Below are 25,305 nucleotides of genomic sequence, written 5' to 3'. Positions count from 1 at the left end.
CTCCCCTGCCTCTGTACCATGGTGCTTGACCTTGAGTGTCTTAAAGTACCACAAGTTTGTGATCCGAGCCCTCTCAGTTCTCCACGGCGGCTCCTGTGTCCCATCCCGGGGGGTTCGGTTCTCATTCCAGATGAAGAGCATGAACGTGGGAGACCCCCGAACCTTCCCCTTCATCGAGCCGCCCCCACCAGCCAGCCTGGAAACAGCCATCCTCTACCTCCAGGACCAGGGCGCCCTGGACAGCTCAGAGGCCCTCACTCCCATCGGGTCCCTGTTGGCCCAGCTGCCCGTGGACGTCGTGATTGGTGAGCGACTCCGCCTCGGGGTGATCGCACAGGGCACTGGCTGGGCGCGGGGCAATGCCTGCTCTCCAAGTGACTCTGAGTGACCTGCTCCTTCTCTGGACATTCTATTTCTACCCGAAGGTTCTCTGTGCCAAGCTCAGCTCTAGGGGCGGGGTTACAGCAGTCAGCAAAGGGGTACCCTTCTCCGCACAGCCCGTTCCCAGCTTCGCCCTGGCACCCCTCTTGCGTCGGTCATGAGGATTCCCGCCCTCTTCCTCTTCCTCCTCCCCGCGTCATCCCCGCCCGCCGAGGAGCCTGCTGCCCCGGGCACGTTTGTCTCGCCTGATTCTCCTGACTCAGGACATTCTATTTCTACCCGACATCCACAGCCCACAGAATATCCCCAGCTCCACGTCACCGCCCGTGACACCATTTCCCAAACATGGTGCTCAACAAAAGCTGCCCATGTTAACATTAAAGTCCCCAGCGCTGCAGTGACGGAGCTTCTGCGAGGATGGGAGGTGGAGACCACCAGCTCTGGGGGCGTCCCATGGCTGCGAAGTGGTTATTTCTGTTTGTTTTGGAAGGGAACAGGTCTAGAGCAAGGAGAATCAGGTCTTCTGAGAAGAAAAAGAAAGTTCCACGAGCATTTCCTGTATGCTTGTGGAGGGCTCTACGGATCCCATATCATTTCATTCCCATTCAGAGAGGGGAGGGCCTACAGGCACCCCCGAGTGCAGATGAGGAAACTGAGGCTCTGCCAGGGGTGCGGGTGGAGGGCCCTGCACAGCGCGTGTGGAACAGCGCGTGACCGGGCCTCGGTTTGATGGCGCGGGCTGCCGAGTACGGTGGGCACGCCATCGCCCATCCCCCAAGGGATAGGGATGAGGGACGCAGGCTTTCCAGATGAGGAAGTGAGGCTCGGAGAAAGGCTGTCGCTCGCTCAGGCTCATGTGGCAGGCAGAGCTGGGGGTCACTCCCCAGCCAGGCTGTCACCGTTGGTCCCCAGGCCTGCAGAGCAGGAGACACAGATGACTCACTGCTGGGCGGTTCTGGGCCCAGATGGCTCAGTCACCGGTTAGGCCCTCCGAGTATTTCACAGGGTGAAGCACAGTTCCTCTTAGCAATTTAATAGACGCTGCCCTTAGTCCAGCAAGGCAGTCAAGGGGACCAGTGGGGATGAGTCAGACATGTAACACAGAGGCCACTGCCCGGGGCGGGCAGGCAGGCAAGGGCCTGAGCACTGGGAGACGGGTTTTCACCACGTCTGGATACTATTCCTACTGCTTCCTTGTCTTTGTCCCTCCCTGTCCTCCCTTCTTCCCTGTCCCCGCTTCCTCCCCTCCCTCCTCGCTATCTTCCCCGCTTCCACCTGGAATTCAACAAAGATGGCAGGAGAGGGTCATCCTGAGGCAGGCACAGAAGCCAGCGCCTGCCGCGTGCCAGGCAGACCAAGTTATAGTGCGCATGGAGGTCACATTCTAGAGGGACAGGGATGTTACCGAGGCAGGTCAAAAAGGAGTGTGGGGAAGGAAAATAAAGCCAACAAGGCGGGGAGCGGGGCTGGGGGAGCCGGCGATGAAGTGGAGAGCGGGCAGGCGGTGGCCTTGCTGACAGTGGCAGCCATCACTAACAGTGCCCACCACATGCCCGAGGAGGCGGGGACTGTGGTTGTCTCAAGCCTACAGATGGGGAAACTGAGGCCTTGCCCAAGGTCCGGTGGTGGGAAAGCACAGAGCATGGCTCTGAGGCCCTCTGTGGACAGGGTGCAGGGAGGAGGGCAGGGTGCACTCATCCCGGTCCTGCCCCAGGGAAGATGCTGATCCTGGGCTGCACGTTCCACCTGGCGGAGCCTGTGCTCACCATCGCGGCCGCCCTCAGCGTCCAGTCGCCCTTCACCCGCAGTGCCCAGAGCAACCCAGAGTGTGTGGCAGCGCGGCGGCCCCTGGAGAGTGATCAGGGGGACCCCTTCACACTCTTCAATGTCTTCAATACCTGGGTGCAGGTGAGGCCGGCGGCGGTGCCCCCGACTCCTGTCTGCACCACTTGTAGGACCAGCACGTGCAGGGCCTGGGCTCGAGGGGGAGCTGGGGGCTTCTGAAGTGCCACTTCCAACTACTGCCACCTGGAGAAAGTCCAGACTCATAGAGTGGCCCCTGTGTGTCCAACACACATTCCCTGAACCCCTGACCTGGGCCTGGCCCTGTGCCAGGCAGTGCTGGGGACCCAGTGGTGATCAAAACCACCTGGCCCTGCCCTCCTGGGGCTCACAGCCCAGTGCAGGGTACAGGCCCATCCCTAGACAGTGGCCACCCAGAATGGGCTGTGCTGGGGAACCCAGAGGGCTGAGAAAGCCCGGAGGGCGTATCTGACCCAGCGTAGTCAGGGAGGGCTTCCTGTAAGAGGGGGCAGTAGGGCTGAGACCTGCAAGGAGGAAAGCAGGTATCAAGGATGGCCGACAGGTTGCCCACCGGCCTTGCATCCTCCCAGTGGCTGATGTTGGGGCCCATGCTGGGGCAGTCTGGGTGATGGGTCAGTCCCCCTTCCCCTCACCCCCGCAGCCAGCCGGGCCCTGACACCTGGAGTCTATACCTCCAACCAGGTGAAGTCCGAACGGAGCGGAAACTCACGCAAGTGGTGCCGCCGCCGGGGCATCGAGGAGCACCGGCTGTACGAGATGGCCAACCTGCGGCGCCAGTTCAAGGTGAGGCTCGGGGCCAGGTGGGCCGCCCGGCCAGGCAGACAGGGCCAGGAACACACCTGGGCGGCCGGGATTGGGGGGAGACAGAGTGAGTGCCTGCGAGCATGCTCCAGCTTCTCTGACAGAGCGGTCAGGGGCCCACCCTACCCTCACCTCCTGCCATCAGACGACCAAGCGTGGGAGTGCCGTGGGCAGGGCGAAGGGTAGAAATCCCAGGGGGCTCCCTGGAGGGGGCATACAGGGTCAGCTGTCACAGGCCACATCCTTGTGAAGAACCGCGCCCTCTGGGGCAGGGGTGCTGAGCTGCCCTCGCGGACCGCGGACCGGGTGCTGGGAGGCAGCGTAGGGCAGCGGTTGGGAACCAGATCCGGAGCTGGATGTCCCAGCAGCAGCTCCCGGCTCTGCCGTTTGCCAGCAGTGTGACCCTGTGCCCCTCTGGGCCTCAGCTCGCCCTCTGAAACCGGGGACGATAGTAGCACGTGCCTCACAGTGAGCCTGTGAGGACGGACGGGTTCGTGCACGGGGAGCCCGCGGGCGCCAGGGTCACTGTTGCCATGTGGTTGTGCGCCTCGCATACAGCGCTGAAATTGCACGTCTTCCCGTTTGCGCGTGAGATCTGCTGCTGCACGCTTGGTGGCCGCATGTGCGCCGTGCAGTGGAAATAAAACGCAGGCGTCCCTGGGGACGCCGGTAGCAGATGGGCGGATTGAGGCCCAGGGTGGGCGGCCACCCCACCAAGGCCTCTCATGCAGTTTTAGGGGTCCCTGTGCCGGGGACCAGTGGTGTCCTGACCGTTCTCGCGTCTCTCAGCGTCTCCAACTCTCTAGAGCCGTGATGCAGCCTAGTGAAACGGGGGGTGGGGTCCTCTTCTTTCACACACAATATCCCACGCCCTTTGCTGATCAGGGCTCATCGAGAAACTGGGTCCAGTCCAGTAGGGTCACCCGAAGACTGTTCTCAGAGCTGTGGGCAGGGGGTCTGTAACGTGTCGCACTCCCCTGCGGGTCTGCTAAGTCCAGGCCCCGCCTCACTCCCGAGACGGATTTGCTTTCCGCGGTGGGGCGCAGGGCTTGGCATTTTGGCAGGTTCCCGCGTCCCAGACGCTGCTGCCAATCAGGGACCCCACTGACAGCCGCCAGTGGAGGAAGCTCGGAGCTGGGGTGGCCTGAAGGGGCAGGTTGGAGCTGTGACAGGAGCCCTCAGGGAGGACCCTGGGGAAGAGTCGTCCCCTCTCGTCACTCCCTCCCTCCCGTCCGCAGCCTGGGCGTCCGTGGGCCAGCAACAGTGCCGAAGCAGCCACCGTGCCCGCGCCATGCACAGGCTCACGTGGGCCACTTCAGCCCCGAGCAGCCCGGGCAGGGAGGCACTGGGAGAGGCCCCGTTTTTCACGTGGGGAGAATTGTGGCTCCGAAGGGCAAAGTCACTTGCCAGCAAGTGGCAGGCCCCAGACGTGAACCGGCGTCTGGGTCCAGAGCCCCCTCGACCTGCCTTGTGTCCCTCACTCGCCGGCCCAGGAGCTGTTGGAGGAGCACGGGCTGCTGGCTGGGGCCCAGGCCCGGGAGCCGGGGGACAGCTCCCGGCGGCTGCAGCAGCGCAGGGAGCGCCAGGCACTGCACCGGCTGAAGCGCCAGCACGAGGCGGGCGGGGGCCGCCGGCGCAAGGTGCTGCGGCTGCAGGAGGGCCAGGTCGGATGCTCCAGCGACGAGGACGAGGGAGGCACAGCCTCCCGCGGGGCTGGCGACAACGTGGACATCCAGGTGGGCCACCGCGGGACTGTCTGGTGCCTGGGGTGGGCGGGGGTAGAGTGGGAGCCTGAGGGGACACAGCCCTGCCCTCACCTCAGGAAACAGGTTTCCGTGGCCAGGACCTGGCCCCCCCAGTCCCCAGAAGCCCTTGGAACACCCCGCCTTTCCCCACGTTCCCACCAGGACGTGAAGTTTAAGCTGCGGCACAACTTGGAGCAGCTGCAGGCGGCCACCAGCTCAGCCCAGGCCCTGACGCGGGACCAGATGGTCCTGCTCAAGCTGCTGATGGGCCGGGGCCTCTACCCGCAGCTCGCCGTCCCGGACCCCTTCAACAGCGGCCGCAAGGACTCGGACCAGGTGGGCCTCCTGCTCCCCGTCCCCGGGCGGGTTTTGTCATTCAGCACCTTCCCAGCACCTGCTCTGTGCTGGGGACATGACTGTGACCGAAACGACCCTCGCCTTGTCCTTTTGGGGTCGCAGTCTGGTGGGGAGACAAACCTGTTCCCAGATGGAGGATTCAGAGTGGCTGCGGCGGGGATGGGGAGCGCAGGGGCTGAGGGAACACAGGGGAGTCCCTGGCCAGCCCGGGCGGGGGTCAGGCAGGGCTTCCTGGTGGAGGGGACTTCTGAGCTGAGACGAGGAGGGTGAGGACAAACGTCCCGGGAAGAGCAGGGAGGAGCAGGGCTGAGGTCCTCTGTCCCCGGCCTCTCCAGATTTTCCACACCCAGGCCAAGCAGGGCACCGTGCTGCACCCCACTTGCGTCTTCGCCAACAGCCCCGAGGTGCTGCACGCCCAGGAGCAGGAGCACGAGTGGGAGGCCCGGGCCGGCGAAGGGAGCCGAGGTACCGTGAGCCCAAGTGGGACAGAGAAGCCTCTCGCTATCACTGCTGGGCCCACTGAGGTGGGACCCGCCGGCGGGGTGGGGGCCGGGGTAGGGGCGGGTCCCAGGACCAGACCTGGCTGGGCGGCCTTGGCACGTTCACGCCGAGCCTTGCCCTCCCCATGGCGGCGTGGGCAGGCCTGCGCCTGTGGGCAGGCAGCGTCCAGGCCGTGGATTCACACCACCTTCTAGTCGCATCCGTGCCATAAAGGCCACCTCAGCCAAGCAGCTGCTTGCAGGCCAGGCCCGGTCCCAGCCGGGAACCCCCCCAGGGTGCAGGCCTGCGTGCTCCCATGGGGCCTTTGCTCCTGCAGCCTGGCGGCCGGTCGTGGGTGTGTCAGTCTGGGGCGCAGCTCCTCTTCTCATTTGTAAACAAAGGAGCATACGTGTCAAATGGCACACGTTAACTCAAAAAGGTGGGGTTTATGACTGGAAACCTCAGAGATAGAATTTGAAACTTTAACTGCTGTGAATTCCTGGTCCGGTAACTCTCTTCCTATTATTACATTGTTTTTTCCTTAATTTTTTAATTTCGGAAATTTCTATACGTCATCCAAGTAGAGAGTGTGACAAACCCTCGCCCGGGTTCTGTAGCCGTCAGCATTTTGCCATCGTTGTTTCTTCTGCCCCTTACTTTTTTCCTTTTTGAAGGAGCGTTTTCAAGCAGGTCGCAGGTGTCATGTTATTTAGTAATAATAATAATGACGCTTTTAGCACCGCCACAGTGCTGTTATCGGTTATCACTCCTAACAAAGTTAACAATATTTCTTAATGCCACAAAGTAGCCAAAGTTGTATTTATTACAACCAAATGTTTAAAACTACGTCACAGACTTTTTATTGCCACGTGCGTGAGCATGTGTGGACAGATAAATGGCCTAGGTGGGACAGGCAGCCCCTAGGGGAAGGGTGGGAGAAGGTATGAGTGGAAGATGGGTGGGCAGGGTGGGCCTGAGCTGTCCTCTTGACCCTTCAGACGACAGGGACAAGATGAGCAGCAGGCACCAGCTCCTCACCTTCGTCTCCCTGCTGGAGACCAACAAACCGTACCTGGTGAACTGTGTCCGCATCCCTGCTCTCCAGGTGGGTCCCTGCCCCACCTCACCGCCTCCCAGGTGTGATGACTGTCCCCAGGGCAGGATGCATGGGGCAGGCCGAGGAGTCACCTTTCCGCCGCTGGCTGTGGGCATCAGCTGCAGACGGTTGGCTGGCTCCTGTCTTTTCATTCCTGTATTCATTCGGCAATTCCTTGCTGAGTGCCTGCCACGCGCCAGGAACTGTCGAAGGTCCCCGTCCCCCCACATCTCGCAGGGGAGGACCGACAGTGCCCATGAACACAGGACAGCACTAAATGAGACGTTAGACAGTGACAGTGATGGGAAGGTGAAGAGAATCAGGAGGTTAGAAGGGTGGATGGAGGGCGAGGGAAGGGGACAGGTTCTAGTGTGAAAGAAGGCGACCTGGGTGGGCCGCATCGAAGATCGAAGTCGAGCAAACACCTGAAGGGAGGGAGGGAGGGGGAAGAATGCCCTAGGTAGAGGGAGCAGCGAGTGCAAAGGCCCCGAGGCACACGTGTGCACAGGGAACACTGGAACGGTCTGTGAGGGGGGAGGGTGGCCAGAGATGCGGTCAGGCAGCGGTGAGCCTGGAGCCTGTCCGCTCCCAGAGGGGTCGGCAGTTCTAGGACAGGGTCTGGCCTGGGGCAGGAGCAGGGAGCCGGATGAGGGCGAGGACGTACTCAGGTGGCAGATGCGTGCGCGCGTTTGTGTGTGTGTGTGTGTGTGTGTGTGTGTGCGTGTGTGCGTGCGTGCGTGTGCGTGTGATCGTGTGTGTGTGTGTGTGCGCGCGCGCATATGCCTGCTCCAGGCAGCGGGAGCCCTGACAGCAGCAGCTGCCACACCCTGCATGCTCACTGGGCGCCACCCTGCTGCTCTGGGCCTTTAGAGGAGAAGAGGCTGGTGGGGGAGGGGGAGAGAGGCATGTCACTTGCCTAAGCCACAGAGTGAGCAAGTGGCAGAGGCAGAGTGCCAGGGCCACAGCCTGCACCTAATGCCTCCTGCTTATCAGATGGGACTCCCCGTTATCAGGACCCCCTCGCTTTGACCCCAGAGAATGTGGAGTGGAGGAAAGAGGGAAATCCTTCAGGCTCCCCAAACCTCGGGAGATTTTGTCGACACCGTGAATCCCTAGCTCGAACCTGCTCAATTACGTATTCGTTCATTTACTGAGCTCCTGCCTGCACCCCCAGCGCTGATTACTCTTCTAGGTGCTGGGGGTGTGGTCATGGTCAGGAACAACAAACTCCCTGGGTTTGTGGGGCTCACACCTGAGTGGGGGAGGCGGACGGTAAACAGAAACACAAATGGACATAGAGGATGGCGCCAGGGCTCTCGTCGGTGCCGGAAAGGACAGACCTCAGGGAGGAGGCAGAGATTCGCCAGCCGAGATGCCCCCGGCATTTCAGTTCCCCGCAGCGTGCGCATGATGGAGAGTTTTAAACGTACACAGAAGGAGACAGAATGGCAAGCCGAACTCTGCGCCACCCCGTGCCGTCACCCAGCCCCCAGACCATCGACCGCTGGTCAGTCCTGCATCCCAAGGGACTTTCCCCAACACATGGTGACAGTTTTCAAGCAGAAGCTGGAAGACGCGTTTGGCGAATACTCAGACCCTCAGTCCCCAGATTCTTCAAATGGCATTGGTCTTTTGCTACGTCTGTCCACTCGCCACTTATTTCGATAGGTGGCTTTCCTTTTGAATTTCTTGATGCCTTCGAAGTTGTTGACAGCAGTGTCCTTCCGTGTGCGTCCCGTGAACTAGCGTTCAGTATTCGTGTATTTGAGGATAAAACGTAGAGAGAGCAACGTGTACGACTGGTAGGGACACCATTTGAGAAGTGTCAGCAAAGGTGCACGCGTGGGTGGCCCATGAAGACACAGACTCCCTCAGCCGTCCGCCCCCAACACGGGCCAGGAGTCCCGCCTTCTCAGAGCAAACTGTATTTCGCTCTAGTCTTTATTAGTCCATCTCTCCAAGTTGAATGTCAGCTGCACAGGGCGGGGACTCAGTCTGCCTCATTCCCACCTGTGTCTCCAGCACCTGGAAGAATGCCGGCTCAGAGGAGGCACACAGCAGGCGTCTTGGCGGGGGCGGGGGGTCGGTGGACCGATGGGTACGTTGGATAGACGAGCGTATGGATGGACAGGTGGATGCATGGACAGGTGGATGCATGGACAAGTGGGTGGATGAATGGGCAGGTGAGCAGGAGCCCAGCCAGGTGGGGGCCCCTCTAAGATGGCATCCTGTCTCACCCACTGCCTGTCTTCTGCCCACTCTCTTCCAGTCCCTCCTGCTGTTCAGCCGGTCCCTGGACACCAATGCTGACTGCTCCCGCCTGGTGGCTGACGGCTGGCTGGAGCTCCAGCTTGCGGATAGTGAGAATGCCATCCAGCTCCTGGCGGCTTCGCTGCGGCTCCGAGCCCACTGGGAAAGTGCCCTGGACCGCCAGCTGGCTCATCAGGCCCGGCGGCGGCTGCCGGAGGAGGAGGAGGAGGAGGAGGAGGAGGATGGTCGCATCAGCCACAAGGAGGTGGTGGCCCTGAGCAGGGGACTGCTGCAGTTCATGGCATCCAAGGTACCCAGTGCCCGGGCACCCGCACCCCTGGCCTGAGAGGGCATCCGCCACGGGATTGAGACCCCCCGAAGGCCTGGCTTCCAGTTCACTGAATGTGCGTGAATTCAGGAGTTCTCAAACCAGAGAGGCCGATGACAAACCCAGGGTCACGCAGCTGGCAAGGGCTGGAGCCGGGGTGTGACCCCCGGGGCCCGGCTCCAGAGACCGGCTGTTAACCCCTGTGGCCCTTGTTGTCGGGGCTCATCAGTCGCCTACCGCAGGCGTCGCTCAGGTCCCCCTCGGTGACAGCCGAGGGCGAGCAGGATGAGCGGGAAGCCGTGAGGGGTCTTCTCCTGGACGACGGGCGGGAAGGACTGGACAGATTTGAAACCAGCCTCCCACCTCTTAGGCGGAGAGTTGAGAGTTGAGAGTTGATCCTGATCCTACTACACGTGGCAGGGGCGGGGGAGAAGGGTGCAGTCCAGGGTGACCTCCTGGAGCAGAGGAGGGACCCAGTGAACCAGGGGAAGGGGACGGGCTAACGTGTCAAGAGGGAGGAGGGGAAAGGGCCAGACTCTGGGTGTGGATGTGGGGCGCTGGGGGGCCCGGGGAAGGCAGTTGAGGTGGGGGTGGGGCATCGCACACGCTTTAGACAGGACACTGGTCCTGAGGGTCCGATACCACGTCGTGATCAGCTTAAGCAGTCGGCCCGCGTGAGCGAGAGGTCCAGGGCTGGGCTTCAGGCGCGGCTGGACCTGGGTGCTCTGAGCGTGACTTGCTGAGTCCGCCTCTCTCTCCTTCGTCAGGTTCCCTACAGGCTCCGGCGGCTCACGGGGCTGGAAACCCAGAACCTCTATGTGGGACCCCAGACCATCACGGCGGCCCCCAGCCTCCCCGGCCTCTTCGGCAGCTCTGCCCTGTCCCCCCACCCTACTAAAGGGGGCTACGCAGTCACGGACTTCCTCACCTACAACTGCCTCACTGTGAGCATGGACCCCGCCTCGGACCCTCGCCTTCCTACCCTGAAGACGGGGCTTTAGGGAGCCCCCCCATTCTAAGTCCAGGGATGCAGTTTCAGTGTGGGGCCCACCAGCCCCTGGGGGAGGGTCCCCAGGGGAGGGTCCCGGGCTGGTCGTGCTGGGCCAGGCGGGTCTGAGCCCTGAGCCCTGACACCACCTGCACAGAGCGACACCGACCTGTACAGCGACTGCCTCCGCACCTTCTGGACCTGCCCCCACTGTGGCCTGCACCTGCCTCTGACGCCCCTGGAGCGCATGGCCCACGAGAACACCTGCCCCCAGGCCCCGCGGGACGGCCCCCCAGGTAAGGGCTCGGCTGGGGGCTGGGGTGTCACCCACCCGGCCGTCCCTCCGTCCCCCGGTGGTTTCCTCAGCGTCTGGGCATTCACTGGACGATCTGGGGATTGACGCCCTCAGCCCTCTGGCCCTGGCGGGTGCCACCTGCAGACTTTGTCACAGAAGTGCAGAGCCCAGGATGGGGAAGGCCTGGAGAGCCACCTCTTTCTTATTCATGTCTGTCTGTGGTCTCTCTGTGGTCTGCCCCTGTGCTTCTGTCTGCCTGTCTCTCTCTGTGGGTCTGTCCCGCAGCTCCACCTTGGCCGCGTGCACCCCACTGTTACCCAGGGTGTGCTGCAGTGGGCAGACCCCAGCATGGTGCCTGCTGCCATCCCCACCCCGGGCTCTCAGTCTCTCTGCCTCCGCCCTGTGCAGCAAAGACTTGCCCGTGTGTGTAGATTAATCAAGGAAGGCTTCCTGGAGGAGGCAGATCCTAATTCCCCAAAGGCTAGGAGAGGCTGAGCCCCTTGGGTGCCGGGATTTGAGTGGGGGTGAGAGCCTGCAGCTGAGCACCCCCTCAGCCTCCCTCTCCTCTTCCTTAGGGGCTGAAGAAGCTGTCCCCGAGCCCCAGCAGAAGGCGTCGGCCCTGCAGAGGCCCTACCACTGTGAGGCCTGCCAGCAGGACTTCCTGTTCACGCCCACGGAGGTGCTACGGCACAGGAGGCAGCACGTGTGAGCCCAGGCCGGGTACCAGGACCCCAGGCGGACCCCCAGCCTGGCCACGGGACAGTGGCCTGTTCACCCTGTGGGGCGGGGTGTGAATAAAGTCCCACATACTGACTCCGACCTGTAAGCCTGTCCTACCCCCGGAAGGGAGCCGTGTCCCCTGTCGGACCCCATGGTCTCGCTCTTGAGGGCCCCAGGGGTCGGTGCTCGGACGGGATCTTAGCGCCTCTGGCCGCAGCGCGTGCTGAGTCCGCGCTCCTGTGAACTAGGGAGACCCGCGCTGGCCCACCGCGTGCGTCACTCAGACTTGGTGAGGACGGTGGTGTTGGTATTCACGCGAGACCACAGGCTGCACTCCAGCACAGCCACCGGGGCCACTACAGGGCCCGCAGGTCATTCTGGCTGTCCCCTCACCTGTCCCCTCAGACTCTGGCCACGCCCCCCCTTCCCTGAGGCACCTCCTGCCTTGGCCCAGGGCGCCCCTGCCACAGATCTGTCCCGGTCCCAGTCCCAGGCCACCGGGCCCGGTCTCCCCTGCTCCCGGGCTCCTCCCCATCTCCATGTCGCGGGGCCCTGCCCTGCCTCCTGGCGCACGCGGTACAGCCCCACGGCTTCGCCCTGGCCGCACATCTCACCCCAGCGCCTTCTCAGCATCAACGCCCGAAGCCGGATGAGCCGGACGGGGCCTGATGGGCGTCCCAGGCTCACGCAGCCCCGGGCGAGTGTGGCCCCCTGCCTGCAGGACAGTCCCAGCTCCACAAGTCGGTGTTTAACCCATTTATCACTCACACGTTCCTCTTCTGTTTGTCTGTCTCTCTCTCCACCAACCAAGATGTTCGAGCCTTACTTTTGGGAGTTGTGTTCGCCCAAATCAGTGGCCTCTGCCGCAGCTCAGTAACTGTACCTCCACTCCCCCAACAGGCTAAGGGCCTCCGCGTCATCTCGGCCCCCGCTTCAGTGTAAACCCAGAGCCTGACCGCCGGCCACTCTCCCATGGCCCCACTGGGCGCCTGCCGTCCCACACAGGCGCGGGACCAGCTGCCTCCTCACTTTCTCCCAGGTGATCGATCGTAGGGCACGGCCATGCGTCACTCCATCGTGTCTGGTGTGTGACTCTTTGATGTCACGTGCACATGGTACTGGAGTGTTTGGCTCGTCAGCGTGGGATCACGCCCCACACGGCTCCGCGGCTCACACTCAGTGTAATCTGGAGATCTTTCTGAGTCAGCGCAAAGCCCGCTCGTCCGTTTGCATGGCTGCAGACCCATCCATGCCACGTTTACCCAACCGGGCCTGTGCGGAGGGACAGCTGAGCTGCTTCCAATCTCGCGCCTATAGACGGGGCTGGCACAAACGTCCTGTGCGTATGTAATTTCCGGATTCGTGTGTCTCTGCAGGATAAATCCCCAGAGGCGGAATCACGGGTCCCAGGGAAGGTGCATTTTTACAGGTCATTTGATAGGTTGTCCCAAATGCCCTTCTGTATAGGCTGCACCGATTTGCATTATTTTTATATATCCCGATTGCCAGTGAGCCCAAGCATCTGCATATTATTCTGGGCCATTTGTATTTCCTCTTCTGTGCTGGCTCCAACCTTTTGACTATATTTTTTTCCTGGGCGCTTGGTCATTGGTTTATAGGAGCTCTCTATATATTCTGGGTCTTAAGCTTCATTACAGATGTGACAAACATTTCTCCTAATCTGCCGCTTATCTTTAGGTCTGCTTGTTCATGGTGACTTGACTCACTCAAAACTACCTCTATCCGTTTTCTGTTATGGTCTCTGACAAGGCCTTCCCCAACCCAAAGCATTAAAAACAGACAAATACGTGGGTAAAGGGAGGGACTAACCTCAGAATCCCCCCCGCCTCATCTCCAGCCATTTTAAGAACATGGCTTCTCAGGACTTTTCCTGTTTTCCTTCCTTTTTCCATGTTAAAATAAAGTAAAATGAATGACCTACAAGCAAGGAACAGTTCTTTATATTGGGGGGCCTGAAAATGAAAGCTGGCCGGTGTCCCCCCCAGAAGCCTTAAGCGTCTCCTGGTGTCTGACCCACTCCTTCCTGGGGAGTGAGTGTGAGAGAATCTGCCAGGAGGGAGGGAACTTCATGCCCCGAGATGGCCATTAGGGTGTGTCAGAACCGAGGACACCCAGGGGTCGCGGACCCTCAGGGGCGAACTCCACGGCCTTAGCAGTACCAGATGTTCTTCTCACCCACTAACTTCCTGGGGACACATCTGGTCCAGCACGTGCACAAAAGCTCCAGACGGGGCTGTGGCTTCGCCTGTCCACAACTGTGTGAAATAAACACGGGATTGGCTGGGATTAAGAAGGGAGAGGCGCTCGCCGCCACCCGCCTGTGGGGAGGTGGGCACCCCGCCGCCAGGAGGGGAGTCGGGGGCGGCGATCTCGCAGGACCCTTCCACGCACAGAGTGCACGCCTCGGCCAGCAGTCTTCCAGAACTCTGGAAGCATAACATACAGAAAAGCGCCCAGATCATAAGTGAACACTGGTGAATTTTTTCAGAAAATGAAACATACCTCTCCCACCGGCATCCAGACCAGGAGACAAACCATGACCAGCCCCCTGCAGCCCGGCTGGGGGCCCCCTGTGCATGCGTTCAGTTTGGGGAGGTTGTTCGGATTTGTTTTCCAAAGGCATTTCACCAGTTTGCATTCCCGCCAGCAGCGGGCGAGAGCTCCGAATGTGTCACACACCGACTCGCTACTGTCAGTATTTGCTATTGAAGCCAGTCTAATATTTATTTTAGTTTGAATGGCATTTTCACGATGACTAGTGACGTCAAGTATTTTTCCACGAGCTTATTAGCCATTTATATATTTTTTGGAGTTTATATTAAATATTTGTCTCTCATAAAGGTGTTCTTTGTTTTCTTATCGACGAGAGTTAATTATAAAACAAATAGTTTACATATCTCTTTAAATGTAAATATATTTGTCATACATATGTATCATGAATATTTTCTCCAAGTCTGTACTTGACTTTTAATTTTAACAGTGTCTGTCGCAGAGCAGAAGTTTTTAATTTTGATGAAGTTCAGTTTATCATGTTTCTTTTATTTGTACTTTAAAATTTTTATTTTACTATTACTTTTTTGTATTGTTTATTTTTAGTCATTTAAAATTTTACTTATATTTGTACCTATTTCTATCTTATTTTATTTGTATTTATTATTTTATTATTTAAATATTTTTATTTTTATTATTTGTACTGTTCCTGAGCTACCTAAGAAATCTTTGCCTACTCCCAAGGTCGTGACTTTTTTTCTCCTGTTTTCTTTTAGAAATGTTATAGTTTTAGGTTTTCCTGTTAAGCCCATGATCGATTTCCAGTTTTTATGTATAATGGGAGCCGAGTCAAGGTTCATTTTCCTGCATGTTAGTGTCCAATCGTTCCAGCCCCATTTGTTGAAAAGACCATTCGTTCCCCTTTGAATTAGACACCTTCACTGAAAATCAGTGGACTGATCCGCGCAGGCCCGTTTCTGAGCTTTGTCCCATGGATGTTTGTCGGAGCCCATCCCCATGTCACGTCCTGGTTGCCACAGCACTATAGTAAGCCTTGAAATCGGGCGCAAATCCCGATTACCCCCAATGCAATAATACAGGCAACCAAGACGTGCCTGTCCGTTACCGGTGTGACATCAGAGAGAGATGGGGCCATTTCTCACGTCAGAAACCTGAGTACAGATTTAGATTTTTCCTCTCTCTTACCTACTGCTTCCAATCAATCCCTAGGTCCTTTCTGCTTTCCTTTTTTTTTTTTTTTTAAATCTTTCTCTTTTTTTTGTGGGTCAGCATTCCATCATTGGATTATCTGAGATGGACAAGATTCGGTCCGCTTATACTACACCTGGGGGCCATTTCTCACGTCAGAAACCTGAGTACAGATTTAGATTTTTCCTCTCTCTTACCTACTGCTTCCAATCAATCCCTAGGTCCTTTCTGCTTTCCTTTTTTTTTTTTTTTTAAATCTTTCTCTTTTTTTTGTGGGTCAGCATTCCATCATTGGATTATCTGAGATAGACAAGATTCGGTCTGCTTATACTACACCTCGGATCATCTCCAGGCTTCGGCAGAAGTGAACGCCCTCATACCTACATCCTGGGGTTCACGTGGAACACTCACATCTTCACCCCCGGTCTCCATACCTGCTCCCTGTCCGGCCTCTGCCTCCTCTTCCCCGCTCACGCTGTTCCGCAGCTTGGTTATGTTTGGCCCTCTACCTGCCCGCCATGAGCTGTTAAGGTCAGCACACCGATGACCTTGAGGTGACACGTGATAACTGGATGGCGCCCTCCTCTCTAACGAGTGGCCCCAGTTCCCCAGTTCTTTCCTTGCTAGCCTTCCTAAGCAGTCCTCGAGTCTGCCCCTCCTCCTCTCCCACAGCCCCGCCCCTGCTGGGGCCTCCCTGTCTCCGCCCCCACTACCTGTGTCAGTTTCCCATGGCTGCCAAAACAAACCAGCACCCAATGGGTGACATAGAGGAACAAAAACTGGTCTCAGACCAAGGTGTGGGCAGGGCCGTGCTCCCCCCGGGGTCTGCAGGGGCTCCCTCCCCGGCCCCTTCCGGCTTCCGGTGCTTTTGCGGGCCACCCGTGGCTCGTGGCTGCCTCGCTCCAGCCCTCCATCTTCACGTGGCTGTCTCCTCCCCGAGTGCCTGTCCGCGTCCAAATTTCCCTTTCTTATAAGGACACCCTGTGATCTCATCTTAACTTGATCCTCGGCCAAGATCCTCGTTCCAGATAAGGTCACGTTCACCAGGACTTCAGTAGATCCCTTAGGGGGCCACAGTGCGACCTGTAACACGCCATCTGGTCCACCCTCCACGTGGCAGCCCAAGGGGCAAAGCACAAACCCAACCATGTCCCTTATCTGCTCGAAATTCTTCCAAAACAATGGAGGATTATTCAGCCATGAAAAGGAATGAAGCTACAACATGGAAGGACCTCGAAAACATTATGCCAAGTGAAAGAACCCAGACACAGAAAGACCATACATTGTACTGTGAGGTTCTATCTATGTGAAAAGTCCAGAATGGGCAAATCTATAGAGCCAGAAAGTGGATTGGTGGTTGCTTAGGGTTGGGGGCCGGGGAGTGGCCTTTTGGGGTGATGAAGATATTCCACAGTCGACTGTGGGGATGGATGCACACCTCTGTGAATGAACTACAGCCGTGGAACCGCACGCTTTAAATGGGTGGGTTTTATGCTCTGCGAACTACATCTCAACAAAGCTGTTAAACAAACACCTTCCACGGCTCTCTGGCGCCCTCTGGAGGGAGCCAGGCTCATTGCCTGCCCCACATTCCGATGCGTCTGAGCTGGATGACCATAATTCACAAGGGACAAACTGCCGTGGACACATACGAGGCGGAACCCAGTTATAAACACTCACTTTGCCACCCAGACCCACCCAGACACACATAGCAGCACCCGGAGTCCGCTCAGCAATGCCCACCCAGTGCACAGGGGGGCCTAGAACTCAGGGTCTGCCCGCTTGCTCCTCGCTCCAGGAAGTGGGGGGAGGGGGGTATTTTTAGTTACAATTAACCTCCTGACCAATTCCCCTCCTCCTGGAGGTACATTCAATGGTTTAATTAGAATTAAGTGAGAGGCATTTCCAGTCACCAGGAGCAGGTGGGGGAGGATGGGCGGGCGGAGAGGGAGCTGCCCCTCCCCCACTCGCCAGCGTTCCCGTGTTCCCCCAACCTCTGGCCAGGCGGGGGTCGCACGAATGCACCGGCCTCCCCTTGAAGTAGACCTCTGGGCTCAGCCCAGCCCTGTCCCCTCCCCCATAACCTGTCCCCACATGCCTTCAGAGGTAGTGCGGGGTGGGGGGAGGGAGGGTTGCAAGTCCTCCCTGCTATCTATCCCACTCAGATTCTGGCAGGTTTGGGGAAAGACGAGCACTGATCACAGTCACCAAAACTATATCCGACCCAGAAAACAGTCCTGGTTAGGCCCTTTAAAAAATCATAGAATCTTGGAATTCTAATTTTTAAAATGAGAGGCCATTGAGCTGAACGGAGCTGCCAGGTGGTCTTGGCTGGAATGGAGATCCACACTCTCCGGCTGTGTGACCCTTGGCGAGTGGCTTCGCCTCTCTGGGCCTCAGTTTCCTCACCTTGGAGTGGGGATGATGACCCTCCCACTCTCTAGGAGGTGGTGGGGGTTTTCCTGGGCTGGTAGGATAAGGCTCCTGGCTCACAGCACTCACGAGATAAGGGAGAATAAATGCATAATGGTGGCAGCCCAAACCAGCCCCGACCCTGCACTGCCTGTCAGCTCCTAACGAACTGGACAACGTGACCATCTACCATTTACCGGACCCACGCTGGCCTCCCCGCTGGGGCAGCAGCTCCCCGAGGGCAGAGTTGGCTCACTGCCATGAGCATTGGAGACAGAGAACCCAGAAAATACCTGCGGCCTGAACAAACGAATCCCAGGCGAAGATGCTCGCGCCTCAGAATCACTCGCTCCGCTCCCCGCCCGATTCCAGGGCACCGCGTCCGTCCGTCCGTCCTCAGCTCAGGCCTGCGGCTTCCCGGTTACAAACGACGACCCCTGACCTTGAGCGCCTACCATACGCCAGGCAGCGTCGTCAGCTCTCCCCCTGCACGTCCCGTTCATCGGCGTAGCAGACCCGGGAGGCAGGTGTTGCTGCCGTTAGGCCCACTTTCCCGATCAGGAGACTGAGGCCCAGGCAGGTGAAGTCACTTGGCCAGGGGATCGCAGCATCATGTTCCCCAGGTGAGATTTGAACCCCTGACAGTCAGCCCCTCTCTCAGTGGGTGAGGCCATTCATACCCAGCCTGCCCGTCTCCCACAAAACATAATCTGGGAGCCGCGTGTGGGAAGTAGTCCCCATTCTTCCTCCCTCCCGGTACCCACCTCCCTTGGTAGGTGATTCAGCAGCGCTGCCCAGTGAGGGGCGGCCTGTCCTTGCCCTCCCTCGCCTCCAGGCTGGGCTGAGATGCCTGTGGCTAGGAGAACGGAGGGTAGGGAGATACCGAGCGCGAAATCTGGGCCTCGGGCCCCTCTGCCCTCCCTTGGGAGTCCAGCCAAGCCGCTGTGTGAACAGGCCAGGCTTGCTGGCCCACGTGACCGTACGGCCCAGTCACTCCTGTGGCCCCTGCTGCTAGCGAGGTGACCCAGAAGTAGAGTCCCCTTGCTGGCTGGGGGCTGGCGACAGATACTCAGGAAGGCCCTGTCGAAACTATGGGAACTGCCCAGCTGAGCCTCGTTAAGACACCAGCCCATAGAACAATTTGCTTAAAAATAGTGGGTGTTTTGAGCCGCGAAGTTTGGGGTTGTTTGTTACACAGCGAAAGCGGATACACACGGAATGCCCGAGGACGGAGCGGGATAGAGAGTATCAGTGATTATAAGGACTGATCGATTCATGAGCTTCGAAGGAGCGAGAATTTGAATCTTGTAGGAGACCCAAGAATTCAGATTCGTGGCTTTTCGTTTTTAAGACTTTCTCATTAAAAAAAAAAAAAGTAGATCAGAGAAAGGGAGGTAGAAGGTAGGGAGGAGGGGAATGGGCTGGGAGGGCGAAGGGAACCTCCCCAAATGTCAGATCTGGGTGACCCTCTTCCCCCGACGGCCCCAGCCCACCCCCAATTCCATCTCTGTCCTAGAGGCTGGGGCCTTCCGGCCACCATCTTCTGAAGACCCAGGCCCAGGATCTCAGCTCGGGTTCCAGGCAGACGGGAGGGTGAAGTGGGGCGCAGAGCCCAGAGGCCTTGTCTTGGTCCTTGAGAGACCTTCAAGCGGGCGCTCAGGCCCCCCCTCGTGTCCCGGTGGGGCCCCAGGGAGGTAGGCGTTGAGTGGGAGGGCCATAGGAGGCGGGGTCCTGAAGGCCAAGGGCCAGGCGGGGACCGGAGCCGGGTGTGAGCCCGGTGGGCACAGTCGGCAGGCCGGGGTCTGAGGAGAGGGGAGGAGAGGCCCAGTCAGGAAGTGAGGAGGGGTCTCCCTGACGTCCGCTCTTCTGTGCCGTCCCCCCCAGTCCCACCGTGAGAGCGACTGAGACAGAGAAAGGGGAAGATGGAGAGTCAGAACCACAGTGGAGGGAGAGAGAAAAAGAAACAAGACAGAGAAAGAAAAACGAGGGAGACAGCGGGACAGCGGGACACAGAGCATCAGAGGTGGGGATGTGGAGAAAGAAGCAACCAGACACGCAGAGACGCACAGAACGGAGACAGAAATAATGAAAACAGAGGAACGAAGACAAGGGGCGGGGGAAACGGGGGCAGGAAAGAAAGACGGCCCTCTGGGCCACTAGGAGGAGGAGGCCCCGCCATCACCTGTGACCCTAGAGGTCCCCTGACACTCAGATCAGGATACGCCTGTCCACAGTTGGTCAGAGCAGAGCTGAGAACCATCCCCGGCCCCCCCCTCTGCCCGCCCCACTGACCTGCCAGGCTCTGAACAAACCCACCTCTCTCCTTCCCAGGCTCAGGCCCCCAGTGCCTCTCCGTGCCAAGCCCTCCCAGGTTTCCATTCTCATTCCCTAGCCTTTCTGTTGGTCCTGAATCTATAACTCACCCACCTGGCTCACCAGCCTTGACCCAGCCCAGCCCTCCCTGCCCCTCGTGTGTGTGTATCCAGGCTGTCTCACAGCTGTGAGGTCTCTAAGCGCGTCAGGCCTTTGCATATGCTCTCTCCCCTGCTCCTAGTCTCCTGGTCTCAGCTCCAAAGTCCCCTCATCCAGGAAGTCCTCCCTGAACCTCCCGGCCTGAGTCTGATGCCCTCGCTGAGCTCCTCCAGGTCCTGGGTTCCCTCATCCCAGCCCTGCCCACTCTGCGTTGTCACTGTCTGGGATGAGTCTGTCTCCCCAACTGGGTTGGGAGCCCCATTAGGGCTGGGCTGGGTCGTCATAGTGACTACTCTGTCCCTAGCACCACCCAGCACAGGGCCAGGCACAGAGGTGCTCATGAAATGTGTATCGAATGAATGGATGGATGGATGGGTGCTAAATTAAAGAGTCTGGACTTCATTCAGCGGGCACTAGGGAGCCACAGAAGGGTTTTAACCCAGGGAGAGTCAAGCTCTGATCTGGGCTTTAGAAACTCCAGGCAGCCTCGCAAGCCTGGGCCTTTGCACGTGCTGTTCTCTCTGCTTTTCTGAGCTGGATGAACCTGCACAAGTAACCTCTTCTCTCTCAGCCTGTTTTTCTCATCCGTAAAGTGAAAGTAATAGTTTTTCCGTCTTGAGGTTGTCGCGAAGACAAACTACGATGATGCTCAAAAGCCTTAAGACCTGGGAAAGTAAAAGGATGTACCCTAGTACCTTGCTCCCCACTTATACCCAGTGAGCTCCTATTCATCCTTCGATGCCCCACCCAGAAGCCGCTTCCTCCACGAAGTCTTCCCTGATATCTCCTCTGAGCAGCTGGTGTACCGGATTGCCACTGGTTTCCGATGTCCACTTCCTCACAAGCCCAGAATCTTCTCAGGGTCAGGACCCTACCTGAGACACTTCAGGGCATGGCATGAGAGCTTAATGGACGTTTGGAGATGTACACCTGGCGTGTATATGTGTGGATGGATGGACGGATCATCTTCCCACCAAACCTCGGAGAACCCTCCCTTCAGGGGTCCCCGCCGCTGCTGCTCTAGGTGGCCCGCTATTGGAGTCCAGGGGTCTTATGAAGGTTCGAGAGCTGCACAGCCCCCAACCCAGCGCCCTTAGACACGGGGCACTCACGTGTCTCCTGAATCCAGCCTCTATAGATAATGCCACTCCCCTTCTAAATTCAAACTCATCCCCATCGATCCTGGAAGACAAAAGAGGAGGATCAGTGAGTCTTCGCCAGACAGCCCCCGGAAATCCCTCCCACCGCGTTCTTCGCCGGGGAGTCCTCTGTCAGGACAGACTGAGGCATCGTTAAGAGGGTGTTTGGTCCTTTAAGAAAAAGCGGAGCCTTCCAACGGGTAGGCACCTGGGCACCGGACAATCTATATTTACATCATCGGTTCCCTTATTATTATTCATTAACTGAATCCCAGAAGGTGGGGCATCGCCATTTAGAGGAGGGGCCTGGTGTCCTGGGGGCGTGGCTTAGTCAAGGGGCGGGGCCTTACCTGGCGGCCTACCGGTCATATGTGGCTGTGTCTCCGTGTAGCTCCCCACGGGCTGGCCCTCTGTGCTGAAGGTTGCACCCTGTCCTGCGAGAGAGGTTGAGGGGTGCAGGCTGAGCCCCGGGATGCCTGAGCCTAAGCTCTGACACTCCTTGGGGAGCACTAGGCCCCCTCTCCCCACCTTCTCCCTGTACCTGTGCGGTTGGATTGATCGATCATTGGTTGCACGATGCGTCTCCGTGCATTAATGAACCTGGGAGAGGGCCATGGCAACGGGGGGGAGGATGTTAAGAGAAGGCAGGAGAGAGGCGGGGAAGAACACGCAGAGACGCGGAGAGAGAGGCGGGGAAAGGGGCCGGGGTGGGAGGGAAGGCGGGAGCGAGGGGCGAGGCTCCGAGGGGCTGCGCGGCCTCCTTCAGCACCGCGGACAGCGCCCGGCCTCCGCCCGCGCTCCCCACCGCCGCGAGCCCCCGGGTCCCTCACCAGTTGTTGACTTGCAGGATGGTGAGCCCCGTGTCCTGCGCCAGCTGTTTCTTCTGCTCCTCCGAGGGGTACGGGTGCTGCAGGAAGAGTCACCCCGCTAGCCGGGCTGCCACCTGAGCCCCAAGGCCTGGCCCGCCCCGTCCCCAAGGATAGCGAGCCCAGGCTGGGGCAGAGGCCGGAACAGCCAGCTCGTCTGAGCTTCGCCTTGCTCCCGGGGGCCCAGCAGAGGGAAGCTGAGCCAAGCTTGGAGCAATTAGGCCTGCGGGCGGCCCCCCCCTTCTTTCAGCAATTAGAGGCTAATTGGCCAGCTCTCATTCGAGAGAGACAGAGCTGGGGACTCCACTGCTGGGAAAGGAAGCACAGATCAGCGTAACCCGCTCGGAGTCCCTCCCGAGTCTCTCCGTCAGGGCCTGGTCCTCGTCTCTCCCCGTTCCAATTTATTTCTGTCTCCGCGGCTCTCCCTAACTTAACCTCTCTGTCTCTCTCTGTCTGTCTGTCTGTGTCTGTGTTTCTGTCTGTCTCTCTCTGTCTGTCTCTGTGTCTCTGTCTGTGTCTCTGTCTCTGTCTGTGTCTGTGTCTCTGTCTCTCTCTTCCCCATCTCCCCACAAGGCAGCGTGGTGCAGTGGTTAAGGCCAGCCTGCTTGTATTTGAACCCGCTTCTGGCGGTTCACTCCCTCTGGGCCTCACTCCTTCCCTGCAGGTTGGAGGCGGCACAGCCCTGCCCTCGCAGGCTAGGTTTGGCTGGACGGTGGATGACTGATGGGGTTGGCGAATAGATGGGCCAATGGGTGGTCCCATGGGTGGGGGACCAAATGAGTTAAGAGCCCTTAGCAGCACCCGGCACACAGGTCGTGCGTGCTCAGGATGTTTACTTCTGGCCAGTCGTCATTTCCTTGAAATTCTCCCTGGGGGGTCCCGCTGCCTCGGTCTGGTCTCCCGTGTCCGGGTCTCTGTGCGGCCATCCTCCGCGTCCCTCCCTGTGCCCACCCCGCCCCCCGGCCCTCACCGAGAGGTGCTGGAACAGCCAGGCCCTCATGATGTTGGTGGCCGCCTTGGGGAAGATGCCTCTTTTCTTGTTCCTCCGCCGCTCCTGGTCCAGCTCCTCGTCCTCGCCCCCAGAGCTGGGCGAGGCCACGCTCGCGTCCAGCCCGTCTCCTGAGGGGCGGGAGCCGCGTCACCTCTGCAGACGGCGAGGGTGGGGGCCCGGAGGGACCCGGGACCCTCACCCCAGACACCGCCCCACAAGCCAGCCATCTTGCCCCCCGGAAAGTCCTAACTGCCGTCCAGCTTCAATCCTCGGACTGACTCCCACATCCCCCCTCTTCCTCCAAGCTCCTCACCTGGGTCACTGGAGTTGTCCCCACTCTGCGAGGCCAAGCCCCCGCTGGACGGGCCCGGGGTCCCCAGCTGTAGAGACCCACTGTCCTCATGGTCTCTAATCCACGTATTATTCTGGAAGACAAGAGCTGGGAGTCGATAGGCAGGCTCGGGGCACAGTATCCCACAGCGTGGGAAGCATTCGATGAGTTCGTTTACATAAAGGCACAGAGCGCTTGCTCCATAAGGACGAGCTTTTGCAGATCGACGGCACCCTATCGGAAATCCTTGGGGGCTGGAGGCGCTTCAGGATTCAGAGCTTTTCACATTTGCCGACAGTAGATCAGCGCACACACCGCGTGTTTCATAACGCCCTCGGCAGGGGCATAACCTCGTCATCAAGCTCATTAACATTTCTGCGGTGAAATGGATGAATATTTAACTAAGTGGAATAAATAAAGGCTATAAATAGCCTCTCATTAGTTCAGGTCAGATTTTGCTGCCAGATGAGTTTGCATGAAACTTATTGGGGGAAAAAAAAATAACTTTCAGTTCTTAGAGACTTGGTCTCAGAACTGTAGATCGGGGAGTCCAGGAGTGTGTTTTCTTTATCCAAACTCCGACATACCTTGGGGGACATAGTGCCCCAGCTCTGTGTCCCCAGAGGCCAACCCACCCATACGCCCTGCACCAAGGCCTCTCTGTCATTCAGCTTAGGGTTCCATCCAACATTGGGAGTAGACAGGGTGTCGGGGTGCTGGCAACAGCTGCCCCTGAGGCACCCTGCCTGCCCTACGGATTCCCCTAGACCCTGCCTGCTGCTTTGTAAATGACCCCTGCCTACACGGCCCAGTGTGGGAGCATCGTCTGCACCCTGCTGGGGCACGGCCCCAAGACACAGCCACTCAGGGGAGTCGTCTGCAGGCCGTGAACGTCTGTGCGGAATCATTTTCTTGAGTGTGGCTCGTGTGCTGACTGTGGAGTCGTCAGGTCTGAAGGCTTTTGAGTGCTGCTGTAACTGTCAACTGTAGCCCCCACGCCGGCGTACCTGACCCTTCCTGAGACCGTCGCATGGCACGCGGTGTGAGTGCCTGTGTCTGCCCAGGAGAGCAGGGGGCTGTGGGGTGGAGCTGAGACATGGTGGGTTGTGTCGCTCTGAGATGGCCAGGTGGCTGCAGCCGACTATCACAAAGCCACACGTTTCTAAGTCTGTGGCTTAGGTCGCGGGGTTGGTGACACACACAATGTGCGGTTGTCCTGATTCCTACACGATCGGGCGGGCAGCTCTGTGACTCTGTCGGGGGGCGGGGGTGACGGCCAAGGGACTGAATCGGAGGCCGCGTGCAGACGAGGAACACGGTTATCCCTCTGAGTGACTCGTGAGTGACCATCACGCTCACGGGGCTCGGTGCATGTTACAGGTGTGTCGATCGCGTGACCGCCTTTTGGGGGTCACCCTTGTTGGGATCTGCATGGCGGGGCTGTGGTATGATTGCTGATGAAACCGGGCTCCGAGCCTGGAGGATGAACGGCATGGTGTGCGTGCGCACCCCCGTAGGCCGGCCGCTCCGTGGTTAGGGCAGCGTGTGTGCGAGTGTGCGGGCATCGTGGTCAGTCTGGGTCTAGGCGTGGCTGTATCTGATTTGCGTGGCAGGAGCTGGGGCCGCTTGGCTCGGTCACCATCTGTGTGGCCGTCCTGTGTTTGAGGGATGTAGACCGTAGGCACACACTATGGAATGACGGTATCTCGGCCAGGCTGCGTGACCTGTGCCGCTGTTATGCGCCTGGAGCGGGGCTGTGGGGTGTTTAAGTGTGTAGCGTGTGCTGACACCTGGCCGCGAGTGGGGGTGGCTATAACTATCCGCTGGCCCCGTGGGAAGCTGTGCGGGTGTGGCCGCGTCTGCGGATGGTTCCGCAGCCGTGCGCGTGAATGTGCTCGCCGGCTGGTGCCCGGGGCTCACCTGCTCTGGGAGGCTGGGGCAGGAGGCCGGGTAGTCCTCGAGGTCCTCCCTGCAGCCGCCGTCCCGATCCTCGATGACCAGGTCGATGGGCATCTTCCCCTTGAGGCAGGTGATGTAGCGGTGACAGAAGTTGTCGCACAGGTCGTGGACCTGAGGGGGGCACCGGGGTACTGGGGGGGCCACCCGGGG

General features: G+C 59.0%; 2 protein-coding genes across 7 annotated transcripts in view; one reads left to right on the top strand and one right to left on the bottom strand.

Moving 5' to 3' along the window:
• The window catches only part of DHX34 (DExH-box helicase 34), a gene marked incomplete at its 5' end in the record, with an annotated part of 24,933 nt that extends 10,807 nt beyond the window's left edge, over positions 1-14,126 (top strand). Inside the window, 11 exons of the mRNA XM_006905145.3 lie at positions 131-305; positions 2,096-2,289; positions 2,887-2,988; positions 4,500-4,742; positions 4,914-5,087; positions 5,444-5,573; positions 6,587-6,693; positions 8,954-9,244; positions 10,030-10,206; positions 10,408-10,546; positions 11,121-14,126. Coding sequence (XP_006905207.1) covers positions 131-305; positions 2,096-2,289; positions 2,887-2,988; positions 4,500-4,742; positions 4,914-5,087; positions 5,444-5,573; positions 6,587-6,693; positions 8,954-9,244; positions 10,030-10,206; positions 10,408-10,546; positions 11,121-11,254 — 1,866 coding nt within the window. The remainder of the gene's footprint in view (positions 1-130; positions 306-2,095; positions 2,290-2,886; positions 2,989-4,499; positions 4,743-4,913; positions 5,088-5,443; positions 5,574-6,586; positions 6,694-8,953; positions 9,245-10,029; positions 10,207-10,407; positions 10,547-11,120) is intronic.
• A 4,411-nt stretch (positions 14,127-18,537) lies between these two features.
• MEIS3 (Meis homeobox 3) overlaps positions 18,538-25,305 on the bottom strand; it is a 9,627-nt gene continuing 2,859 nt past the window's right edge. The window contains exons 6-14 of one of the 6 annotated variants that reach the window (XR_003047068.1): positions 25,117-25,266; positions 23,179-23,290; positions 22,845-22,993; positions 21,839-21,915; positions 21,550-21,608; positions 21,359-21,442; positions 20,982-21,051; positions 20,617-20,799; positions 18,538-19,199 (exon numbers count right to left, since the gene is read on the bottom strand). Coding sequence is in view for 3 of the 6 variants with exons in the window: in XM_015592439.2 (XP_015447925.1) it covers positions 21,002-21,051; positions 21,359-21,442; positions 21,550-21,608; positions 21,839-21,915; positions 22,845-22,993; positions 23,179-23,290; positions 25,117-25,266 (681 nt within the window). In the remaining 3 variants the exon portion in view is untranslated. Of the gene's footprint in view, positions 19,200-20,248; positions 20,535-20,564; positions 20,800-20,981; positions 21,052-21,358; positions 21,443-21,549; positions 21,609-21,838; positions 21,916-22,844; positions 22,994-23,178; positions 23,291-25,116; positions 25,267-25,305 lie in introns of those variants that run through there. The other 5 variants (XR_001517230.2, XR_003047067.1, XM_015592452.2 and 2 more) reach the window with 5 other exon arrangements.

Source organism: Pteropus alecto, unplaced genomic scaffold (assembly GCF_000325575.1).
Source record: "Pteropus alecto unplaced genomic scaffold, ASM32557v1 scaffold41, whole genome shotgun sequence".
NCBI classification, from domain to species: Eukaryota; Metazoa; Chordata; class Mammalia; order Chiroptera; family Pteropodidae; genus Pteropus; species Pteropus alecto.
The sequence above is the reverse complement of the archived record's forward strand: the minus strand, read 5'-3'. Positions and strand labels throughout refer to the sequence as shown.